The following is a 26,205-nucleotide window of genomic DNA, read 5'->3' as shown; positions in this document are numbered from 1 at the left end:
CTAGAAGCTATAAAATATAATTATAGGAAATAAGAAATAGTCATTCAACTAATATTATCAACTGGTCACTTTCAAGGTATTCATTCATTGACAAAATAGTCAAACCTAAGATTATTGGGAATCAGCTAGCTTTAGCTTTAGGCAAAAACTTTTAAAAACTTCGAAAGAGATGGTGTATTTTTAACTCAGTCAGAATAGACAACCGACTGTTTCCAAAATACAGCCCTGAAGTTGAGTATGTCACTAAAATAAATGAGTGTGATATTGATCCATTATAGAAATACTCAAGGGAGATCTTTTTTCTAAAAGCACTTACAGTGAATGCTGTAATTGGCTCTCAGATTTCCAAACAGCCATGGACCATTAAAAATAAAAGAAATATAAATAAAATGTTTAATATCAGTCTATGGAAAAAATTTCTCTACATGTGCTTGACACTTGGAAAATATTAACTACAAATCAAAATAGAAAAGCAGCTGTTTTCTAGCTAAGGTCAACAGTTTCATCTGCCAAAGGATTCTAAATAAAACAGGGGAGCGTAAAAGCTAAATCGTGACCATGTGGTACAGGTAACACCCTCTCCAAACTGTCTGTGTGATTATGAGTAAATATCAAATGCAGAAGGTGAAATAAAAGACTTCATTTCATTGGTTTTGAGTTTTAAAATGATTTAGAATTTATCCTAGATCAAAATAAATGTATGTGATAGATTTGATTACTATATAATACATACTTCATTCATACAGAAAAGTTTACTAATATCGGTTAGATATAATCTAATCAATTGGATATAATTTTATTTTCACCCATTTGTTAGTTGGTCTCTTCTTTCTTTATTTTGGCATAAAGAGACTTTTCATATAACATGTTATTTCCACTAATGTGGCTGGAATGAGTATATAAGGAGCAGAAAGTTGATTTATTTATCATGCTAACTCTGTGAGTGAGCATCTGGCTCTGTCAACAGACTTTTAGCAAATGCCAATTCCTCACAGTGATAGCCCTGAGTAATTCACTCAAAAGAGGATCCTTGTATAATACATTCCAACAGTTGTTCTTAACATTTCATTTGTAATGGTTAGCCTTATTAACACTCTTTCCTTTATCTTTTTCACCTAAGCACGGTGGTGAAAGTGTTAATAACATCTGTTGGCTCTAAGAAGTCCTTTGAAACACTGACTTTCTTAGGAAACTCTGACTCATGCAACAATTTCCTAGAAAAAAGGCAGCTTCCTGCTCTTAAACTCTACATATCAAAGCAAGTTGGCAGAATAGAGATAAAGACAATAAATGATATATGATAGCTGCTGGAGCTAAAGTCCCTAAAGTATATTTTTGAGAGATAGACAGACAGATTGACAGAGAGCGGGAACAAACCTAAAGGATGTGTCTTTAAAAGCCTGAATTCACTAAACAATTTGTTTTCAGGCATCTCTGGAAACTGATCAACTCTCAACTCACAGTTGTTCATCTGTTATGCATTTTTTAAAAAGCACAAAATTAGAACTCAATAAGACTAAATACTCTCCAGCTACACCATGACCAGCTATAAAAATGCTGAGAGTTATTAGTCTGAAGTAGAGTGTTCATTCTTCCAGTGTTGCCCCATCTTTTTCCACATTCCTATTTTTGTAGTGCTGTAGTTAAAAGTGCAGGTTCTGGGGCCGGCCTGATGGTGTAGTGGTTAAGTTTGCGTGCTTCACTTTGGTAGCCCAGGATTGGCAGGTTGGGATCCCAGGCAGAGATCTACACACCACTTGTCAAGCCATCTGTGGCAGCGTCCTACATATAAAGTAGAGGAAGACTGGCACAGATGTTAGCTCAGGGCCAATCTTCCTCCTCAAAAAGAAATTTTTTAAAAAGTGCAGGTTCTGCAGCCTGACCACCTGAGTTTAGATCCCATCTCTAGTACTTGCCAACCCTGAAACTTCAGGCAACTCTCAACATCCATCAAATAAGGAAAATAAAAGTACCTCCCTTATGGGGGTGGCCATCAGGATCAAATTAGTCAATACGTACATAAACACTTGGAACAGTTCCTGGCATACAGTAAGTTCTCAATGTCAGTCATTACTACACACTGATAGCAATGAAAATCAAATTGTCTTCCTTGGGGCTACTAAGGTACTTTTAAATAAATACCAATTTTCTTTTACTATAAGTGCAACTCAGCCATCAAAACGGCTAAGGAAATTTTCAAAAGTAAGTCACTTTATCCACTTTTAGAATGAAAGAATGGTGGCTCTTTCATGCTACGTTAATAAGAACAGGCCACACTGTATCAAGGTTGTATGGCTCAAAAGTGTTTCAGCTCTATCACACAGCTCGATTTAGCAATGTTTGAGAAATAGTCCATAATTCCAATAATAGTAGCCAAGCTTTACTGATCACTTACAATGAGTGGGTTGAACACCAAAGTAGGCAAAATAATGCTCCCCCAAAAATGTTCACATCCAGTCAGAACCTGTGACTGTGAACCTGTGAATATGTCACCTTACAAACCTTACATGGTAAAATGGATGTTGCAAATGTGAGTAAATTAAGGAATTTGAGATGGGGGAATTATCTTTGATTATTCAAGTGAGCCAAGGTAGCAACAGGGTCCTTATAAGCAGAAGAGGGAGGTGAGAGAGGGTGTATCAGAGTCATGCAGTGTGAGAAAGACTCAATGGGCTCATTTTGAAGATAGAAAGAGGCCACAAGCCAAGGAATGCGAGAAGCCTTGAGAAGCTGGAAAAGGCAAGAAACAGATTGTCCCCTAGCGTCTCCAGAAGGAATACAGCACTGCCAACACCTTACTTTCAGCCAGTGAGATCTACTTTGGACTTCTGACCTCCAAAACTCTGAGGTAATATATTTGTGCTGCTTTAAGCTACCAAGTTTGTGATTACTTGTTACAGCAGCGATAAGAAACTAATACAGGCGTCTTGTTAAGTATCCTCACTAAAGGCATCTACTGAGTTAGCCTTCCAAAAATCCTATGAACACAGGGGCTGTTATTAACTCTTCTGTATGGAGTTTCAGAGAGAAGGAAACTGAAGCTTACAAGAGTTACTGAAGTTATCCAGTAATTGAATTGGGACATGACACATACACCCACACCCACATCCACTTCTCACTTTGGACAAGGTATACAGGTTAAAAAAAATCAATCATCATAAGCACGTAAAAAAACTATCTTCTTATGATGTGAGTTTAAAATTGATTCCTTGTCTTTATATCTCGAACCATGTGGTAACACATTTACTTTGCATTTTCTATGTGCCAGCAACTTTGTATCTACTCTCTGCTGAGATCACAAAATTTAGTAAGCAGTTCTTATCATCACATGTCTACAGATTAGTTGAGAGAGACAGGCATGCAGTCGAAAAATAGGAACCATGCTACAAGTGCTTTGAGAATGAAATCCATAGGACAATCTGGTGACAAAAAGTAGAGAAGTAGCTGTCATTCCATTTGAGAAAGTCAGGAAAAGTTACTTAGGGGAGAACGATCTTCAATGTGAATCTTAAAAGATGATTAGGGATTTTCTTAGGTTGAGCAAATATTTGTGGGGAAGAGGGAGGTGTGGTAACAGAGAATGGAGAACTTTCTAGACAGCACACAGGGGGGAAGATACACAAAAGCCTAGCAGCAAGTAATTAAACATAGCGAACACACAGGAGACTGGCCAGAGAAAGGGCTGGAAAGCGAGTAGAAGCCAGACTGGGAAGGGCACTTCCTGTTAAAGATTTGGAATTGATCTTGTTGTGATGGAGCACTTCTGAAGGGTCTTACACAGGGTGGAACGTAAGAATGGTCACTCTGGCAGCTGGAAAGGGGTCAAGTCTAGAGGACTGTTAGAAGGCTATTGAAGTAGTCCAAGGGGAAAAAGAGTAAGGCCTGACCCACGGCAAAAGCAGTGAGGACAAATGGAAGGTTTTGAGGGAGCTCTCAGGGGTAAAATTGTGAGAATATAAGGGAAAGAGTCAGAGGTCCCTTCAAGGTTTTTGATGTGGATTACTGGGTAAATGAAGGTACTCCCAACTGAGACAGGGTGGTAGGCAGTGCTATTCATCATATATTTTCAATTCTCTCCCATTCTACCAGGACACACGCTTGGGTTACATTCTTGGGTCTCATTCTCTGTCGCTTGACATCTTTGATGTCAGTCAATGCGTACAAATCTCCAGGTATAAGATGAATAAGTTCTGGGGATCTAATGTAAAGCATGGTGATTATTGTTAACAATACTGTATTACATACTTTTTTTAAAAAAAAGAGCCTCTAGTGCTCTTTTTCTTTCTCTCTGGCACCATAATCACAAAGGTTCAAGATGATGGCTGGTCCATCAGTTTAGTCTCTGAAGGACTCAGTGAGCACAGCTGCCGTGCCATCTTGCAAAGGACGTATAGTATGAGTGAGAAATTGATCTTTGTTGTTTTTAAACCACTAGTATTTGGGGATTATTTTTGTTACACAGTATAGCATAGACTGTTCCAACTGACACAACAGAAAATAGAGAATGAAAAAGAGAATCTGCAGGAACTTACTTTTGTTATTGTTATTGGTGTAAATGCATTGAGTATAAAATGCATGTGAGGGGGCCGGCTCCGTGACCGAGTGGTTAAGTTCACGCACTCCCCTGCAGCCGCCCAGGGTTCGGATCCTGGGCGCAGACATGGCACTGCTCGTCAGGCCACATTGAGGTGGCGTCCCACATCCCACACCTAGAAGGACCTGCAGCTAAGATATACAACTATATACGGGGGGGAGGAGGGGAGAGATAAAGCAGAAAAAAAAAAAGGAAGAAGAAGATTGGCAACGGTTGTTAGCTCAGGTGCCAATCTTTAAAAAAAAATAGAAAAAAAAATGCATGTGAAACATTAAGGAGAAAATGTCTAAATCTGGAACAATCTAAATATTTCCTCCAGAATGCCTTGCCAGACTACTCCCCAAAATTTGTATCTTTGTGTTCCTAGAGCACACACTGCTTATATCACATATACTCTCAAGTGGAATTGTCTGTTTTCTTGTTTGAAGGTATTTTATGCATGTCTGCCTCTCAAGCACCCAGCAGAATGCTTGGCGCCTGTGTAGGCCTCAATAAATCTTTTTCGAATGTATGAATGATGAAGGAAGTCATGGGAGTGATGACATTGCCAAGAGAAGTATGGGTGTAAAGTGAGAAGAGAGCTTAGGACAGACGCTCTAACATTTAATGGATAGGTAAAGAAAGGTGAGCTTAAGGAGCTGGAGAAAGAGCAGCCAGAAATAGAAGGAAAAGCAGAAGTGATAATATGCAGGCAAAGCAGAAGAGCATTTCGAGAAGAAACGAGTAATCAAGACTGAGCAAGATCCTATCTGGGTGTCACCCCTGAATGGAAGAAAGCATTGCAGGCACTGACTGACAAGGAACATGCTCCTTCTGAATTGGTGTAAACAAACACAGAGAGAAAGAATAGGTTCTTCACTTTAAAGTCTCGTTCAATCACACATTAGTTTCAAATGTTGCATGTTGGATAAAAAGACATTGGCAGACTTGGTAAGAACAGATTTAGTAGCATGAAAAGAAGAAAAAGAGGGAAAGATCCGATTGCAGTGAGTTGAGTAGTGGAGAAAGGATAGAAATCATCTGGGGATCTTGTTAGATTGAAAATTCAGCAGGTCTGGAGTGGGGCCCCAGATTCCAGATTTTGCATTTCACACAAACTCCCAAGAGATGCTGATGCTGCTACTCCACAGACTATACTTTGAATACAAGGTTTTAGATTATCATTTCAAAAAGCTTTAGGGCCTGGTCTAGTGGTATAGTGATTGGGTTCGTGTGCTCAGCTTTGGCAGTCTGAGGGTTGCAGGTTCAGATCCCAAGTGTGGACCTACACACCTCTCATCAGGTCATGCTGTGGCAGCATCTCACATACAAAATAGAGGAAGACTGACAATAGATGTTAGCTCAGGGGCAATCTTCCTCACCAAAAAAAGAAAGAAAGAAAGAAAGAAAAAACTTCAGACATTAAGTAAATAATTAAGTAAAACATCAGCCTCAATGTTAAAGAAAAACTATTCTCAAGTTTTAGAACCCTCTCTTGATGAATCTGCCCCAGAAGGCAAAAGTTATTAAAGGAACTTGGAGATTTAAATAAGTAAGGTGGAGTCAGGTTATAAAAAATCATAGAGAATCTTAAATTTTTGTTGTAAGGAAATAAGGATCTGGAGGTTTTCCATTTTAAAATGATATTCAAAATACAACATTACAAGTTAGGAAGTTAAGATTCTTATAATTCCAAATTCTTGTAAAAGCCACAAGCTTCTAAGAAATTTGCTAAGAGAAAAACTATATTTAAATTCAATGATCTCTACCTCATCTAGCATTTTTGAAAAGGAAAGTCATTTTGTAGAGGAGTACTTCTCTTGAGTTCAAGAAAAAATGGATAGTTTACCATATTTCCTATACCCTCCACTACTATAATTTTTCTTTCTTCTTCCTTGCATGGCAAAAATAAAAAATTAACTGGCCACCCATAGACTTTTCATCATTTAAGAAAATTAAGAAGATCACTTTAGGCTGTTCTTCATAAGCTTGTGGCTAAAACAAAGCAAATTTGTTTTAGATGTGGATGAGTACAAGAGCCTGTGAAACCCAGTTTTCAAAAGCCTGGGAAGGAACAAGTAAGAAGTATTCTAATGAGATTTTTTTGGACCATAACATTGGTAAAATTAAATTGAGATGAACGATAGTTTGCAAAAATCAGTGCAGACCATGCCCCAAAGCAGCACATTTGTAGGACTCTTGCAATAACCTCCCATTTTTTCTCTCTGCTACATATTCTACCCACTTCAACCCTCTCTCCACACAACTGCCAGTGGCATCTTTTAAAAACCTCAACCACAGTAGAATACTACTCAGCCATAAAAAAGAGGAAATTTTGCCATTTGTGACAACATGGATAGACCCTGAGAGTATTATGCTAAATGAAATGAGTCAGATGGAAAAAGCCAAATACCATATGATTTCACTCATATATGGAAGATAAAACAACAACAACAAACAAACACATAGACACAGAGAATAAATTGGTAGCTACCAGAGGGGAAGGGGGTGTGGGGAGGGTGAAAGGGGTAAAGGCGTACATTTGTACGGTGACGGATGGCAACTAGATTTTTGGTGGTGAACATGATGTAGTCTACCCAGAAGTCAAAACATAATGATGCACACCTAAAATCAAAACTATATGACTATAAAGTATATATAACTTACATATAAATTATAAATTATAAACCAATGTCACCTCAATTACTCCGACATCCTCACTGTGGAGCTCATGTTTCAAGTGCCACTCCATCAGGGAAGCCTACCTCAGCTCAGACCAGGTTTGGTCCCCTGTCATAAGCTCTCATAGCAACCGTCTCTTCCGACATAGGAGTTACCTCTGCCATAATTAATTAATTGTGTGATTATTTTTGATGCCTCTCTCCTTCACTGAACTGTGGAGTCCACGAGGGTAGATTTTATTCAAGGCTGTGCCCAATGGCTGTAGTACACTGCTTTGCACATAACAGGCACTCAATAAATGCTTGTTAAAGAAATGAACAGTATCGAATTATATCTACAATTCTATTTCTGTTACATGTTTCTCCACATATCAAAATAATTTCATGATAAATGTTGCATATATATGTTTATATATTATTTACATATTTATACATAATTTCATGCAGGGATCCATTCAATCTCTGATAAAGTATTCTGTCGCATAAGCTGACTCTTCTAGTCATGTGATGACAGTACAACCTGCTGCCAGTTTAGTTCTTATAAGAAAGGAATTAGCCTCTGAAGGTAACTCTCAGGCCGAAGCATAAAAGTCACGAGAAACTTGCTATCATATTGCAAATACAACAGTCAGTCAACTTTAATCCTTTCTAGCTACTTTATCAACAATTAAAATATACTGTGGCAATGGCTTGGTTGTGTGGTTATGTGGTTATGGATTACGGGATTACTATGACAATGGATCATAGTACAAAGATTTTAGTTCTTATGGATTGAGTTAAAATGAGATAAACAATTTTTAGTCAATTTCTGAGTTTAACAAGACTATTTACTAACATTTTATCTGATATTAATAATATTCATTAGAAAAAACAATTATTTACTTTCATAATGAACTTTGTCATTTATAAAAATACTTTCATAAATAGTATTTCATTTGACTTCCATAACAATTCTGTGAAATGAATAAGAATTATATTCCTCATCTCACAAAGAAGGTAAAGCATTTGACCAAAAGTCACACACCCAGTAAATGGAGGACTAAGTCGCTAAACCCAGACCTCCTAGTGTCAAGTTAAAATTCTTTCTTATATGTTACATGGACCTTCAGATTAGATTATAATTGAAGAAATAAAAACCTAGGTATAACATTGTATCTTGCTCACTCTTCAATTTTCAACTTTATTCAAAAACCTGAATCTTTATTTTAGAGTCTAAATTTTGGAACCATAAGGACAACTCAGACTATCTGCTGATTTTAGAAATACTAAACTCAGCTAAACTAAACCAAACCTTTATACCCTAGCTTCAGTTAACGGGAGCAGAAGAAAAATAATTTGTTACTGCTCTCTTCTGTAACCTGCTGCTGAAATAATTATTCAGAAAGTCCAACTCGCTTATCTTCAGAAATCTTTTTACCATCTTGACTTTACACATGAGAGAAACCCAAACAGACAAAATGAGAGACACATAGCGCATCTGTGTTTGTTAGCATAAGGTTTTTATTATCTTTTCCTGATCAATAATGCTCTCACTACTATCTGTCTTTTGAAGACAGAGCTCCTGTTATTTAAACACAATTGGCATTCCAGCATCCCTTAGCAACACTTATGGACCCAGAAATAACTATAAAACTTTGAAAGAGCATGGAGTTATAAACTCAAACCAAACAGGACATTTTTAAAAGCAGAATTTAATGAGTTTTTTAAACAAAGCTATAAAATGGTTTTATTGCTCATTACAACAACAAACATCTCAGTTATAAAATGGGAAACGTTTATTTGGGCAGATATTACTTAATATGTCTGCATCAAACCATCTGGTACAAAACCTATGAAATGCTTTTGAAAGGTTTTGAAGAAAATGTCTGGGAAACCCTCACTTTCTAAAAGGTTACCTACACATAAGCCAAAATAGCACTTTAGAAGTGGCTACAAATCGGTACACTTCCTGATCCCATACATAAACAATAAAAACACTTCCACTCCTAGTTATAAACTCAAGAGAAATGAAAACATATGTCCACACAAAATCTTGTACGTGAATGTGCAGAGCAATATTATTCACAATAGCCAAAAGATGGAAACAACTAAAATGTCCATCCATTGACAAATGGATAAACGAAATACGGTAAATCCATACAATGCAATATTATTTGGCTATAAGAAGGAATGAAGTGCTGATACATACTACAACATGGATGAACCTTGAAAATATTATGCTAAGTGAAAGACGCCAGTCACAAAAACCACATATGGTCATACGAAATCTCCAGAATAGGGGAATCTATAGAGACAGAAAATAGATTGGTGGTTGCTTAGGGCTGGGGCAGGGGGAAGACAGAATGATAGCAGGGGACAGATAGCTAAAGGGAGTAGAGTTTCTTCTTAAGGTGATGAAAAGTTTCCAAAGTTAACTGTGTTGATGGTTGCCCTTATCTGTGAATATACTAAAAATTGTTGAATTGCACACTTCAAATGGGTGAATTGTATGCTTCGTGAATCATATTTCAATAAAGGTATAAAAAAATAAAAATAACCCACTTAAAGCACTGTTTTAACAGCACCTCCCCTCTGCTCAGAGGCCTCTAAGCACTGAAATACTTAGAAGTGTGTTTTAGAATCATATTAGCATTCTACCCTGAAAATGAAAGGGAATATTCTTCATTGTATGTGAGCCATTGAACACAGTATTATGAGAATCAGACTGTATTTGCTTGTCCCACAATGATCTAACTTAACATGTCCAAACCAAACCTCCAACCCACCCTCCATCTACCTACGACCTACTCTTCCACCTTTACTTCCTGCATGAATAGATGGCACCAAAATCAACCTGGTTGCCCAAGCCAGAAATCCGGGAGTCAACAATGACGCCTCCTTCTCTCACACACCAAAACCCAGTCGGCTTGATTTCTATTGATTTTAATGCACCAAATGCCTTAATTCAAGCCCTTATCTTTTACTTAGACCATAACCAAAGTCCCAAATTGGTCTGCTTGCCTTCACTTCTTTCTGACTCTAATCCTCTGTAGTGTATCCAGGTCTATTGTCTTTTGCAAATGCAAATATCACTAGATTTCTCCTTACTTGGAAAGATCCAATGTAAACCACCACCCATAACAGTAGTTTTCAAGCATTTTTGCAGCAGACAAATATTATTTTCAAGTAAATATCATATAAGATCCTAATATCACAAATAGATATGAGCTGTAGTTTATTGAGATTAATTTACTTTGTTGTAAATGTATAACTTATTAAAAACCAATCAATGAGAAAATAAAGTAGTTTTGCTGAAATTAAAAAAATCAAAATCATTGCTAATGCAATTAGATCAGAATCATCTTGATATTTATTTCTCTATTTTATTTGATTGCGCAATTTCAAAAAATCCTGATTCATAGCAATAGGTAACCACCAATGGTAATATTTTGAGGGTTTTCCGCCCCCCAACAGCTCACCTTTTAAACTTAGGATATTGTTCACTTAAAGAAAGATAGCAAGATCCAAATACAAGTGAATTAATCTGTCAGCATAGATTACTTGGTTGCTGGTCTCTGCTAGCTTAAAAATCGGTATGTAATATTTAGTTAGAGTGTGTGCTCAGGATCTATTTTTTATATTAGAAAGTCCAAGCGCACATTTGGGCAATCCTTGAGTCCCTCCTCAGAATCTTGGTTCCATAGAATAGAGTTTGAAAACCAATGACCTAGGTGCTAAAGCCCAAACCTCTTAGGAGGAATCCTAGATTCTGCGTCATTTGGACCTCATCTCTCAGTCTAGCTGCATTTCAAACAACTGCCAAAATTTCACCCATTTTCCTAAGTCCATCTCCATCTTTCATGTGGTTCTACTCTTGCACTTTCTATTTTCTCTGCCAGACCCAGGTACAACTGCCTTCTAACCTGAATTTCTACTAACTATTCCGAAGGTCAAAATGCTAATGCTCCATAAAGCCTTTGACTCCCCCGAAGCACCTTGTACGTACCTCCATCATCAACCTGTGTTGCACAATAATCATCTCATCCTCTCAACTGTGAGTTCCTAAGAAAGCAGGACTAATTTAACCATCCTTAAGTTCTCAGGGACTTTCAAAGTGCTTGATACCTAGTAATCACTCCTTAAAAGCTTTGAATTAATTAATCTATTAATTAATATTAATAATAATAACTAGTCAAGTGATTACAGAGGCTGAAGCTACAAATCTGCATAAGATAATCAACAGACAACCCTCTTAATGAGTTGACACTTTAGGATAAATAAGTACTAAGTAGAAATCACCCTTATAAATCATGCTAATTTTAATTTCGACTTCATTTTTCTGTAATAATGGCATCACTCACCAACAAAGCAAAGCAGAACCACCAGCAGGACAATAAGAGCACAGATACATGGAATCAGGACCAGCAACAGGAAACGGAGAATATTAGCAGTCGCCAGCTTCTGCGAGCAGCCGTCACCCATGCTACCGTCATCGGCTCTCAAGACCTAAAGTAAAAGAGGAAGATAAAATATGGTTTTAATATTACAAAGCAATTCAATACATGGCATGAAATTTTAGAGTACAGCTGTCCATTCAGAGCAGCAGCATTCTGAGAGATTTTACTGTGTGTACTTTAGGGCATGAAATGAGGTTAGTCACCAAATCACGCTAATAAATGAACAAACCACATTCAGGGCAGAGCAAATGACCTATTTCTGAAACGTTTTTCAGGAGTACATAAACTTTTAATGATATTCCATCCTGATTTTTTAAACATATTTGCCAATTTGAGCTATTCCAAAGCGCTATGAATTACCATGGCAAGAACTCACATTGGTCCAGAGTTATAAGCAAAGACTGCCTAATACTGTGATAAAATATTGGTGAGTAGGTGTAGACAAGACATTATCCAGACTTCACTATTGTCTCGTTAGTCCTAACCCAAATCTGCATGAATCTGGATAAAATAAGTTTTCAGCCATTAATAATTCATCAAAGTTAAATATCACTGACCATGTATTTAGTGACAAGTTGAACAATAAAGAGCCTGTCCCCTTGGCCAGTTAGACATTGACGATCTCTCAGGACATCCTCTGCTGTCTGCACTGCCCCTGCAGCCCATCCATTTGCAAGAGGATGACGAGGTGCAATGTGATGGCTCAGATAAAGTTCTTGTCTTCAAATACTTTAAATTTTGCTTAGTTCAATCTCCTTCCAGAAATGATGTCTGGAAATTCATTTATTGCAAATGGCTAGCTTAAGGCAGTGACTTTTTCAGTAGGAGTCTGAGATAGAATTAAAAGTGATCTGAGTCACTCACTATGAGCCACTCTTCTGATCCCATTAACAAAGGCATTTCTCATGATTCTCTCTGGACTTCTGACTTTCCTTGCACTTTCTCCTCTGACAGTTTCAGAGTTTAACTACAACCTCTGTGCAACTATCTGCTCAATCTCTCTGAGCCCTGAACTTCCTTTTAAGTTATAGTATATATTTCCAGTGCCTAGTACTTAGCAACATCTCTTCTCAACACGTCCAAAACCAAACTATCTCCTTTTCTATCCCCACCTTCAAACTACTTCTTTCCTGACTTCTGTATTTGTGCTGACAGAAACTCCACTATTCCAATAACCCCAAGACTCCTCACTTCTCCATCCTGCTCTCACGCCATGCATGGGCGGGTCTTATTGGTTCTTCCCCTATAAGAAATATCTAATTTTGAAAAATGAATGACCTTTGAGATAGAGCCTTAACGTAAAAAAAAAGTTGTTTTAACAGAAAGGTCCTGTACTTGATCATTTCCAGTACATAACCAGCACCTGATAATTTCCCAAGGATAAAAAGGCAACTTTGCTGGGTTCTTCTAAATTGTGAAGCATATGTGATTCTCCATTTCTGCTTTATTCCCCCGTATCAGAATCAATTCTTGCTCACTAACACATATTGCAAGCAGTGTTCACTACATACACTGTGATGTGATGACACCCTCTTTTAAGAATTTTAAGAATTCTCTGTGAGAGACATCATTTGAAAGAACATATGTTAGCTTGAGAATGGCTTGATTTCCCAGGTTAATGTCTTTGCTGACCCATTTCCTCTGCAACTGGTTTAATCTACCAGCCAATGTGAGATCATTCAGAGTTAATTTACAATTTGATCTGCAAGAAGACATGGCACTGTGTTGGAGGAGGTCATCGAAAGGACGTGGCTGCTAGTTGACCCTCGAGCTGTACCTGACTCCTCACCTCCTCCCGTGTCCTTGGAATGTATATTCGGCCCACTGTTCTCACAGCTGGAGCCTTTTTCAAGGATGCAGCCTTGAGAGAGTAATGCGTTGTTGAGACCATCTGGACAGCACACGTAACTGAACCTAGTTAAGGCCTCTACGTAAACTTTTAGGATTCTGGCAGGTAGGTGTGGAAATCTACTCCTCTTGCAGCCACCCAAGACAAGCCTCATACGTAATTCCCTTGTTTATTAAACCTGCTACCTACCAATCTAGAATGGTCCGCCTCTTTCTTCAGTATCTCCTTGCCCTCCGTGTGCAGCGGCCAGTTTCAGATTTTACCTGGGAAATTCCCACATTTGCAAACCACACACTGACATAATATAATATAAGATCTGCAATAGCACATTGATTACAACACCAACATTGGGTAGATGGTACCCTTTCAGGTCTGGAGATAACATATACCTGTAAAAAGCAAGTGTGGGATTGCAGCCCAATGGAGACAGCATTACAATCAAATTTTTATTTCATTTACTCAACAATTAGTTAGTAAACACCTACTAATTATGATAAGCATAGTGATGGATATAACAATGATTTCAGACTAACTGTCCCTCAAAAGCTCACATTCTTGTGGAAGAGATATGTACACAAATAATATAACTACATTTCAAGGTAGCAAACGATAAGCACCATGAAACTTATAGCTAAAGTGCCATAGGAATGCAAAAGATGGGAATAGGATCTCTTGCTGGAGAACCAGGTAAGACATTGTAAGGAACCAGCGCTTGAACTAGACATAACTCTGTGAAAAGTACCCCTGAGAAGCCCTGTTACAGTTAAAAAAAAGAGTGGTAAAACACATCCAGAGAGACAAGGAATTATGCCACTTTGTCTGGCTTCTACAACAATGGAAAAGATTTTTTGTTAAGGTGGTCACAGGAACATTATAGGGATAATCTTCTTGGGTGGCAAATTCACAATGGCTTCAGTGCTATCTGCTTGAGTGGCTAAATACATGCCATTGAGTATCCGTAAGTGAAGAGTCAGTGGAGAAAGTGCTGGAAGTTCATTTTAATAGATCATGTAAGAATATATCAACAAGTTCTTGACCTCCAGAAACCATATTCATGATTAGTGCAGTTATTTTCCCCAGTGACTAGGAAATTGTTTGCTTTATCAAGGGGAGAAGAGAAAGAAATACTTAGAAGAAATTCAGCACTAAGAAAGACTTAGGAGAAATTTCAGCACTTTGTTCAAGTGCAGAGCTTTCCTCTTGCTTGCATGGCCAGAGGGCTGTGGCTGCAAATGTTGCATTATTCAGAGGCCCTTTGATGTTCCTCTGAATATAAGGCAACTCTGACTTTGCTATTGAGTGAACAATGCCACATGAGATAAACTGGTAGGACAATTCCTAAGCTTCATTTCAGCGGACTGAACAACCCTCTTTCCAGATGGCACCCTCTTCCAGAATCTACCCTCCACATTGCTTGAAACTGTCAGCCAAGCCCAGGCACAGCATTCCATGGTGCGGCTAGGGAAGGATGCACCTGATTGACCTGCACGTATTTCAAATATGTAATTCTTATGTTTTATTAATCCTGTTGGTGAAAACTCACTTCTTGTATCTTACGAACTACATTTATTTTAAAAGCTGTCATGTTGGTTTATGTAATATGTATGGATACAATCTACCTAACTAGAATATTTTCTTGAGTCAATTTGGTTCCATTGGGAGGCCTTCTCATCCTTCGTCTACATTCTTAACTCCTCCCAGCTTACTGATTCAACTATTTTCACAACAGCCATTCTCCTTCTCTTTTGGAACCTACTGGCCATTGATCCCTCTATCTCCTCCCAGTCTATCAACTCTCTCCTTTTATCATTTCCTTACATGTCTTATTTAGAATGTTTGGACTATTATTTAAATAATACTCTTGCTAACGCCCTGAACCCTCTTATCCCTCCAGATTTTCTTCTCACTCACCCTGTAAAAGCCAACACCAGATGAATCCAACAATCTACTCTCCATTCTCCTCTAACTACCTCTTCCCACTCTTCTGCCCTCACTATTAAAAGAGGACCCACTCCACTTCTCATCTTGCAGAGAAAATAAAAGCCATCAAATGGGAATTGCCTCACCTACCTAAATCTAAACCTACACTCCTGCCCATTTACACATCCTTCTCTCCTGTTACGATAGAGAAGTTATTTAAGACTCCTCCTTTTTAGGACTAATCCTCCTTATTTTGTTACAGACTCCATCTCCTTCTCCCTTCTCGGGGATTTTACATCTTAATTCTCCATTTAATCATATACCCACAATCTATCCATATCTCCCCCCCCCCCCCCCGTGTCTCCCATATCACTGCCATCAGCTTTTTATCATTTTTAGGTCTCTCCTGGTTATTTTTTTATCCATCCTGAAGTCTATATCCCACTTCAGCCACTGTCCTGTCTGTCTTTTTCCTTCTCGTCCAAAATGCTCTACGAGTTGTTAATATTTGTTGTCCAAATTTCCTCACTCACTGTTTACTCTTGTGGCCACTACAATTTGGCACCCTTTTCTGTCACTGTACCAAAAGAGCTTTTGCAATTGTCACCAATGACCTGAATGTTGCTATATCCAAGTGATATTTTTCAGCCATCATTTTAATGACATCTCAGTATCATTTGAGAGATCAAATTCTCAGTTAGCCACTCCCGTCTTCTTCAAGCACTTTCTTCCTTTGGTTTCTCTTTCTCCTACCTCTCTGGTCATTGCTTCTCTTTCTGTAAGCTCTTTTATCACATTCACTCGCTCCAGGAAATATCGCCTAAACAAACAGCATCAATGCCAGCCCTGCATGTGTGACTTACATCTTTAAATGGTAAGCATAGATCTTCCCTCTGAGCTCCAGACCTTTGTATCCAACTGGCCATTTGACATCTCCTCACTGGATGTTGCAAAAACACCTCAAACCCAGCATGTCTGAAACCAAATAAATTATCTTCATTCCCATATCTGGTGTTCTTCCAGGGTTTTTTATCTCAGGAAAAGGTAACTGAGCACCTATCATGTGCCAGGCACTGTTGGGGCACTTTGGATATATCGCTGTGCAAAGCAAAAATCTCCAGCCTCATAGATCCTCCATTCTAGTGAAAACTACCATCATGTCTCACCTGGAATACCGCAAACGCCTCCTCCCATCTGGTTTACCTATATCCATTCCTGCCCTCCCTGATTTGTTCTCCACACTGTAGCCAGAGTGAGAAAGAGGCTGTATGTCACTGGATGACAAGAAAAGGCAACGTGAAAAGTGATCTCCAAACTGAACTAGTTCAGGAGATTCAGAGCCTGGATCCAGAGAACTATGTGCCCAGTGGATTGGCAGAGATTTCGGAAGGACTTTGGATTTCCACAGGGGTGTATGGGGTTTCAAGTCCATTTCATTAAGATTTCAAAGCTCAAGGAGACCAGGGCTGGTATTTCAGTTACATTAACCTTTATCCTATTCTACCTCCCCGCAGCATTTGACTTTATTAACACGTGGTACATTCTTGGGAGTATTTCCACAGCTGTAAATGGCAGAAACTGCTTGAGAACAAGGAGACACCAGCCCGCTGATTCCTCAGATGGAAGATGCTCTCCTGAGGCCAGGGCCAGGACTTACCAAAGATCCACTGAACCAGAAATATCTGACTGGGGATATCAGTTGCCCCGCTAGGTAGGTTCACCCAGAGAATTCCAGAGAAGGAAATATGTGCCAACAATAGGTCACAATAAAGCAGAAGTTCAGCCCAGAAGGGCCCACTTGCCTTCTTAAGGGTAACAGCCTTACCCCCCTCATAACTCCCCACATTCAGAGTTGGGTAAGTGGCTGGGGGGCTGTCCAGACTGGCCCCTCACTCTTAGGTTGGGTTATGTAAGAACTATTTTTTAATCAGTTGGACCCTCCCACATAATAAATCTTACATTTTAAATATATAAAGCAGGGCTCAGCAAAGTACAGCCCACGGGCCAAACCCAGCCCACTGCCTGTTGTTGTACACCAAGTTTATTGGCAGACAGCCACGTTCATTTGTTTATATATTGTCTATAGCTGCTTTCCGGCTACATCAGCACTAAGTAGTTGCAACAGAGCCATATGGCCCACAAGGCCTAAAATATTTACCGTCTGGCCCTTTACAGAAAAAGTTTGCCAACCCCTGATATAAAATATTTATAGTGAAACCTAATATAATTGTACAAGTGGCAAACTGGCAGACAAAACTGCCTAATTGTTGCTGTAATACATGGTTACTCCCCAAAGGTTTCAAAGATAAAAACAGTCTTCAAAATAGGAAAAAAAAAGTATCAAGACTACATGTGTTTGGGGCCAGCCCCACGGCCGAGTGGTTGAGTTTGCACGCTCTGCTTCAGCAGCCCAGGGTTTCACTGGTTCGGATCCTGGGTGCAGACATGGCACTGCTCTTCAGGCCATGCTGAGGTGGCATCCCACAGGCCACAACTAGAAGGACCCACAGCTAAAATATACAACTATGTACTTGGGGGATTCAGGGAGAAAAATCAGAAACAAAAAAAAAAGAAGATTGGCAAGAGTTGTTAGCTCAGGTGTCAATCTTTAAAAAAGAAAAAAAGACTATATGTGTTATATTAGAAGAAAGAAAAGCACAAGTTTCAGAAATATTCAAACTGAAACAGTCCTACAACATGCATTGTAAACTATAGGAACCAACAAATACTTGTAAGATTATAGAGCTAGAAAGTACAAATTTATTTCTCCTTCTGTAAAAACATAATCATAGCATAAATAACAGTAATTCAGCTGTCTCTCTCTCTCTATGTATATATGCAAATATTGCCCTTTTCTTGTCGGTGTACGCCCAGCATCTAGAACAGCACCTGAACAGTCAGGAATGGATTAATACTGTTAAACAAGTGAATTAGTTAAGTCATCTAAACAAAAATTGCTCTGTATGTAATTAAGCAAATCACTGCTTCTCTTTTAAATGATATATGCCTTAAAAAGTCTATTCCTGAATCATCCAAAAATATTTAGAGGAGAAAAATCTATTTTTAAAAAAAAGTAAAAATATTACCCTTTCATGGAAAATATACTAAAATTAATAAAATAAGTTTTTACTAGAACTATTAATACAATTCCATATTCACATTTCCTATTGTGAGCTTTGAAGCCAGAACATTTTGTGTTTCAAAAAGCAAATTGTCATGGATTTTATTATAGACAAAAATTTTTAACCACCACCTATGTTGAGAACATGAAAAGAAGTGGCCTGTAACTCCATTGAACCCCTAAATCAGAGATCCCAAGACATTCTTGGTTCACAGCACCTTCAGTGTCCAGGTAATTTCTTCAGTGATCCTAGTCCAAAAGAAATGCCTAAGAGTTTCATTTATTAAGTAGCTTGGTCCAACAATTTTATAAGTATTTATATCCTAAAAATTTAGTAGCCACTTGAAAAAATACTACACACAAATTAAAATAAAAAATATTTTCATGTCTTTCTTAAATACCCACAATTACTTACTAATGGGACATGTGCACCTGTTGGGCAGTGCACAACATCTCAAACCTTGGAATCAGAGTGGAAACCACCACCACTCATTGCCTGTCCCACATGGGTTCTTTTTTTTTTTGGTGAGTAAGACCTGCCCTGAGCTAACATCGGTTGCCACCCTTCCTATTTTTGCTTGAGGAAGAGTGGCCCTGAGCTAACATCTGTGCCCATCTTCCTCTATTTTGTATGTGGGATGCTGCCACAGCATGGCTTGACCAGTGGTGTGTAGGTCTGTACCCAGGATCTGAATCTGTGAACCCCGGGCTGCCAAGCAGAGCTTGCAAACTTAACCACTACACCACTGGGCCGGCCCCATCCACATGGATTTTTGCATGGTACGACTTTTCACACAGCAACCACCAAGAAACTAGCTTTATGAAGACAGAATGACATCATAAGGAATACAGCACAATCTAATGTTGAAACTGTCCACCACCACAAGCCAGTATTTTATCTGGTAACCAACAAATGTCAAGTATTGCTGGATTTCCCTTAAAAATTGTAAAGAAATGGCAGAGCCTCTGTGAGTCACCACAGTGTCTTGGGGTACCTCAGCACACAGTTTGGAAATCATGGTTCTAGACTATTTATTTCTCCCACATCCATCTGCATGAGTCCAAATCCTTAAAGAAGTAACTCGTATTTCACCTCATTCAGAAAGCCTTCCTTGATTACCCGGACAGAAGTGATCTCTCTCTGCCTCATCTGAATTTCTGGTATGTGGCAGAGACTATTGGGTCCCAGCATCTGTTCTTTCCTTTGATTTTAGAAACAGAACCCGAAATTTCAGCTGGACCAAAATATGACAGCCACTTAGAATAAATACAGCATTTCCTGGCTTCTCTTGCAGCTGTCTGAGACCATGTGACTGAGTTCTTGACCATGGGATGAAATTGGAAGTGGTAAATGTGATTTCCAGGAAGTGTTCTCCATGAGAGGGGTATTGTCCTTCCTTTTTCCTGCTGGCTGGAATATGGATGCAACAGCTGGAGCTCCAGCAACCATCTTAGACCCAGAAATGAAAGCTATACGCAGAGGATGACTGAGTAGCAAGAAAGAGGGAAACTGGATCCCTGATGGATCAGTAAAGCTGCCCTGTTAGCCCTGAACTGCTTACTCTCAGACTACATTTACATGTCAATCTGAAAATTCTATCACTTGCAGCTGAAGCAATTTTAACTGAACTATGGCACTTACCGCTTTCTACTTCATATAATGGCCATGTATTTACATACTAAAATTACTGAACTGTAATTTCAGGATGTAAAGAGCTGTGTTTAATTCATTCAACAAATAGCTATACCATGTACCCAGAACATTATTTTTATCCCTTAGTCAACTATTAAGTATCTAGTATATAGCAGGATCAAAATAAATATACATTCTCTCAAGTAAATGAATAATTCACAATTAAAGGCCAGCAAAATTTCCCAAGAAAGTTTTGGGTTTTTAATATACTTACTTTTGATGGAAGGAAGGAAAGAACCATTTAAACACCATACCTCTAGGCTTTTCATGCTAAGCAATGTAACTCTCGAGTTTGTTTATTTTTGACCATAATTAACAGCAACTCAGTGCAGCCACAGAGGATCATCTCCTGTTAATCAGAAGCCTGGGGTCATTTATATGTCTTCGATCAGGATAAACTCAGAAGAAAAAATTTACAACTGAGTAAATTACAACCTAGCAATTTTCAGTTACAAATTTCTAAGTACAGTGTGATAGCCCAAATGTTTTCAAACAGTGATTAATAGGGAGCAAACAATCAAAAGTAAGTTGGTCGAAATGCAGACAGTCACTGGACCAGGTCCTCTAGCAGTCCCCGCAGAGACCCCGCATTCTCTACCTACTTCAGCAATCTCCTACTGGTTTCCCCATATCCTCACCTGTCCCTTTCAACCTCCACACTGTAGCCCACATCACCTTTTCAAAATGCTCATTTGGATATATCACCTCCCAGCTTAAAACTCTCCAGAGACTTGAGAGACAAAGACTTCCCTAACATGATATAGAAGACAACGCTTCTCAAACTTCAATGTGCGTGTGAAGGAGAGTCCTTCGTGTGGGGAGAGGCTGATCCTGTAGGCCTAGGGTGGGGCCTGAGACTCTGCATTCCTTACCAGCTCCCAGATGATGCTGATGCTGGTGGCCTGAGGACCACACTTTGAGTAGCAGGATCTTCTAGATCTGCCCAGCCTATACCAGGCTCATTGCACACCACTCCTGGACCCAACCCGCCCCCTCTCTATGCTCCTGCCACCCGGCTCTTCTCAGGTCCTTATAAGTACTGTCTGCCTGGAATGGCCTCCCTCCAACTCCCAACCTGCCAGAGTCACTCAGGACTCACCCTTTATACATCAACTCATGACCCATGACTAGTTCTGGTCTTTCTGCCCTTTATCCCAGTTATAATTTATAGGTATTTGTGTGATTATGAGATTATGTTGGTTATTTCTGCCACACTCTGGGCTCCATGAGGTCAGGGACCATGTTGGGTTTTTTGTTTTGTTTCTGGTGAGGAAGATTGGCCTGAGCTAACATCTGTTGCCAATCTCTCTCTTTCTGCTGAGGAAGATTAGCTCTGAGCTAACATTGGTGCCAATCTTCCTCTATTTTCTATAAGAGATGCCGCCACAGTATGGTTTGATGAGCAGTGTGTAGGTCCACACCCAGAATCCAAACCTGTGAACCCCAGGCCACCAAAGTGGAGTGCACACACTTAACCACTACACCACCAGGCAGGCACCATGTTGGGTTTTGCTCACCGTTGTAGCCCCACTACTTAAAAAGGGCCTGGCTTGTAGTAGGCATTCTATAAAAATATTAAAATAATGTGTCAATAAACTCAACTAAATATGCCTTCCCATTGTCAGTAGAGTCTTAGAAACACAAAGAATTGAATGCTGCTCCATGTGTGAATAATTGCTACACTCATAACCATAATAGTAATGATAGCAATGCAGCAAGAAACCCACTGCACGTTTCCTGTGGGCCAGGAACTCCTCTAAACTTGTTGCATAGAGAAATGCTCTTAATCCTCAAAACAGCTCTACTAGGTGGATGCATACCCACTTACAGATGAGAAATTTGAGGCTCTTTGTGAGTAACTTAATAAAAATATTTCAAGACAATCAACAAAAAACGCAGAATCTAGGGGTCGGCCCAGTGGTGTACTGGTTAACTTCGCATGCTCCGCTTCAGCGGCCTGGGTTTCACAGGTTCAGATCCTGGGCACGGACTTCCCCACTGTTTATCAGGCCATGCTGTGGCAGCATCCCATATACAAAATAGAGGAAGATGGATGCAATGTTAGCTCAGGGCTAATCTTCCTCAGCGAAAAGGGGAATATTGGCAATGGATGTTAGCACATGTTCCTCACACACACACACGGACAAAAAGGATCTAAAGTGATATTCAATTTCCTTTTCTGAAATCCAGTAGGTGACTAGAGATCCCATGGTTTTTAGCCTTAATTCGGCACCATAACTTTCAGAGCTTCCTGGAACACACTATGCACTCTCCAGCTCTGTTTCTACAAAGATAGACAAAGCTTGAAAGCTCCCACTGAGTCATGCAGAGCTGACCATGGATGCCCCAAAGCCTATGAAGGACCATATCTCGTAGCATTCAACATAAGAGTTTCAAAACCATCCACTCCTCAATATCGCTGCCCTTTTAGGGGTAAGAAATAGACTTTTTCCTGAGTCTCCATGCTTCTGTGGCTCCTTCCAGGTCAGACAGGACATAATGGAGGATTACCACCTCACTGCAGCTGGACAACAAGATACATTTTAGAAATGGCCTCTCTGTGGTATTTTTCAATTTTTTTCTAGAGCTCACTTTTCACAATTATCTTAAAAACATTAAGCCAATTGTATGATAAAACTTTAATTACCAGGACTCTTTAGTTTCAGAAATATTCTATTCTCTATCTTTTAGAGAAATGGAAAATCATAAGAAAATAAGCAAATTATCAAGAATTAAATTTATAAAATATTACCAGAGAATGACATGGAATTCTGGAAAATGTGGGATCTTCTACAATTTCTATAGGTTAGAATATTTTGCCTTGAGAATGCCATGCAGGTATTGGCCTCGATCATCACTTTTCAAAGATGTGGATGCCTTTCTGCTTAGTACACGTAGATAACATAAGAAACATCATTTTCAATAGCAAAGATTAAAATAGAAAGAAGGTTCACGTTCCTATTTAATACATCAAAAACCTAACAACAATAACAAAAAACCCTATTCCCTGACCATTCCAAACTTTTGCTAAACATATACCATTCTTGGCCTACAACAGCTCTGGAAGTGATAACGTTCACTTAAACCTCCTGTCTACAAGGAGATTAAATCAGCTTTTAAGGTGCAGCATCGGACATAGAAATATGTTCATATTTTTATTTCAAATAGGATTGGTTTATATTATAACCAAAGATCAGGCAAACTTGAAGTAGTATATAAACTGTTTCTGACTAACAGTGCATTCTGAGATGTGAGGGTTAATTCTACTTTCATAATGTGACACTACACTACGGATTTTTTGAAATACCAAAATGATTATATTCTTAAATACAATTATGAAATTATGTAGACTTAGTTAATACAGGATGGTTAGTCAACACAGTCTATGAATTTTAGGTGCACAAATATCACTATTCAAAGGTTGTCCTAATTCATATGTCAATTTGGTGGATTTAGTAAAATTCTGTTTATTGCTTTGAAGTTTATGCTATGACCAAGTCAAAATATAGAAATATTTTTAAACCAAAATGACAGCATACATGCTAGCAGATGGGATTGTATGCAAAATTGTGGCGGAATTCAGTGACCATCTGCCCTACCACAAAAGATTTGATTACAATGTTAAAAGCAATTAAAAAGAAAAATCCTTCCGAAATCAACACTATGTATTGGTTTGAGACTAATTTAGCACCTTAGTTCTCTAGGCAGGAAGGTGTTGAACTGCAAATGCATTCACACTTTGCTGTTTCAGTGGAGCAGAGAACAGCCTGCAAGGATGACAAGGTTGTTCCAACTGGTGCGGCTTGAACAGGACATGGAAGCTCCCTCTCAACTCCGTGGGGATATTATGCTGTCACATGTTAATAGACTCGCAGTCCTGAAAAAATGCAGACAGAAGTCTTCCCTAGCTGCTAGATATTTGACTTGGAACACTGTCCTGCACAACCATCACTCCAAAATGCGATATGAATTGTTTTTTCAGTGTTAAGATGGAGCTTCTCCAACTCGCCTCCACTCTGTCCACTGAGCAAAAAACGAGCCAATTGTTACCCACTTATTTAAGAAGATAATCTGCCAGTGCTAGATGTTTTCCTCTCTGTTCTCAATGAACTGTGAAAGCATTCCCCACATGAATTAAAAGTAGATTTTACGGAATGAGAGATCAATGATTTAGATACTTCTCAAACCAGGCATCTGCCAATTCTCCATAATATTAGCTCCCATTCTACCAATAAGCAAAATGCCTCCAAAACCATCCATCAGTGAATTATGCCAAACCCAAATGTCTCTCATTGTGATGTCTGCTTCTAACATCCCAAGAGGCGTGAAGAACAGGCATCTGCTTTTCAGTAAGTCTTTTCATCCCATGTTCTGGCATTTAATTGAAGCAGACAAAGTTCAAATAACTCATGCACTCTCTCAAAACGAAATTTTTCAGTTCACACCAGAACACATGGTTCTGCAAGCCAACTCGGCCCACATTTTCTCCTTTGAAAATTAACATCATAACAACAGCACCAGATAGTCCTTCCCTAAGCTTCACATTCACACATCCCAGGATGGATTTCAGTATGGAGACTAAATACCGACAAAATATTTTTCCTGTTGCGGAGACCAGATAATAATAATCCAGTCCCCAGGCAGTGTATCACTTGAGCGTTTCATTTTGAGGGTAGCATTGTTTAGCTGAAGTCTGACATATGAGAGAGAAGATTGGAATGTTTCAGAGGCAACTTGTACAATATTGTCTCCACCACTGACAATCTAGGTGACCTTATAAAGTCATCACCCTGTCCTAACCATACTTCCATATCCGCAAATAAGGCGTAGAAAATGAATGTCTTGCTCCAACCACAAATATTCCAAAAATAAACTGAAATTGGTAAAGCAAAAGAAAATTAATAATAATAATAATAATAATGTTTCTTTCAAGTTCAAAAAGTTGTAAGAGTCCTGATTTCTCTCTTGAACGCATAACATGGAGTTTGCTCAATTCAGTCTCCCTAGAGGAAAGTTATAATCTTTATTCATGTGAGATGTCTTCAGAGGCAAAAGGAAAAACTTTTAAGGAAACTGCATTTTCTTTAGAGCAAGGTGGGAAGGTCACATTTCTGTGACAGTTACGGGAGATGATCTTGGCAAGAAACAGCAGGCAACTCCATATCTAGACAAGATGGACAAATAGGACCCTGTGTCCTGTTTCAAGATGACTTTGCTCCCAATCTCAAACATGTCAATGTTATCATTTTATGGCAGATACAAATGTTAAAGTAATAAAAGATTCCTTTTAAAGCTGATACAATATCAGAACTCTTTCTGCATAGATTGAAGAGTCTTAAAGGTCATTTTTTCACTATATTTTTTTGGAAACAATGGAGGCTACAGGGGAAAAAAGGAGGGTTGGGTTATCCATCCGTCAGGAAATTAAATATTTGACATTTATTCATAAAAGTGTTTTAAGTTTCACATCCTGATTATAAGTTACGACATTTCTAAGGAAGCTATGGCTAAACCCAGAGAAGCCTAACGTATTGCCAAATGAAGCCAAACCTATTTTTCATGCAGCACAAAGGAAGCTGTTGAATTTGTGCAAATCTTAGACACCTAATTGACTCGCTGATCCTATAACAATGGAAATGTTCTGACTTTTAGAAATTGAAACAGATTGGCAAAGTGAGTAGAGAACAAAAATATTGACTTTCTACAGCTGAAAATAATCAGGAAATGCATACAAGACAAAATGGATTTTATGCTCTGCAACAATCCATTTCAGGCATTTCAATGCAAAGTAAAGCATAAACAGATGTTGAAAACAGTTAACCTACTGAACTTACCTGCTGAAGGGAATCCTGCAGTAAAAGAAGGACAATAAGGATTTTACGTGTTAGATGAAGCAGCAATTTCTTTCTGAATACCTGGAGCAAAAGGATGC

The 26,205-nt window shown here is 38.8% G+C and overlaps 1 protein-coding gene across 6 annotated transcripts in view; it reads right to left on the bottom strand.

The window, feature by feature from the left end:
* CORIN (corin, serine peptidase) overlaps positions 1–26,205 on the bottom strand; it is a 210,761-nt gene that overhangs the window by 167,970 nt on the left and 16,586 nt on the right. For all 6 annotated transcript variants that reach the window (XM_014738735.3, XM_070262494.1, XM_070262495.1 and 3 more), the window contains exon 2: positions 11,595–11,739. In XM_014738735.3, the coding sequence (XP_014594221.3) occupies positions 11,595–11,739 (145 nt within the window). The remainder of the gene's footprint in view (positions 1–11,594; positions 11,740–26,205) is intronic.

Source organism: Equus caballus, chromosome 3 (assembly GCF_041296265.1).
Source record: "Equus caballus isolate H_3958 breed thoroughbred chromosome 3, TB-T2T, whole genome shotgun sequence".
NCBI classification, from domain to species: Eukaryota; Metazoa; Chordata; class Mammalia; order Perissodactyla; family Equidae; genus Equus; species Equus caballus.
This window is presented reverse-complemented; position numbering and strand designations above follow the sequence as displayed.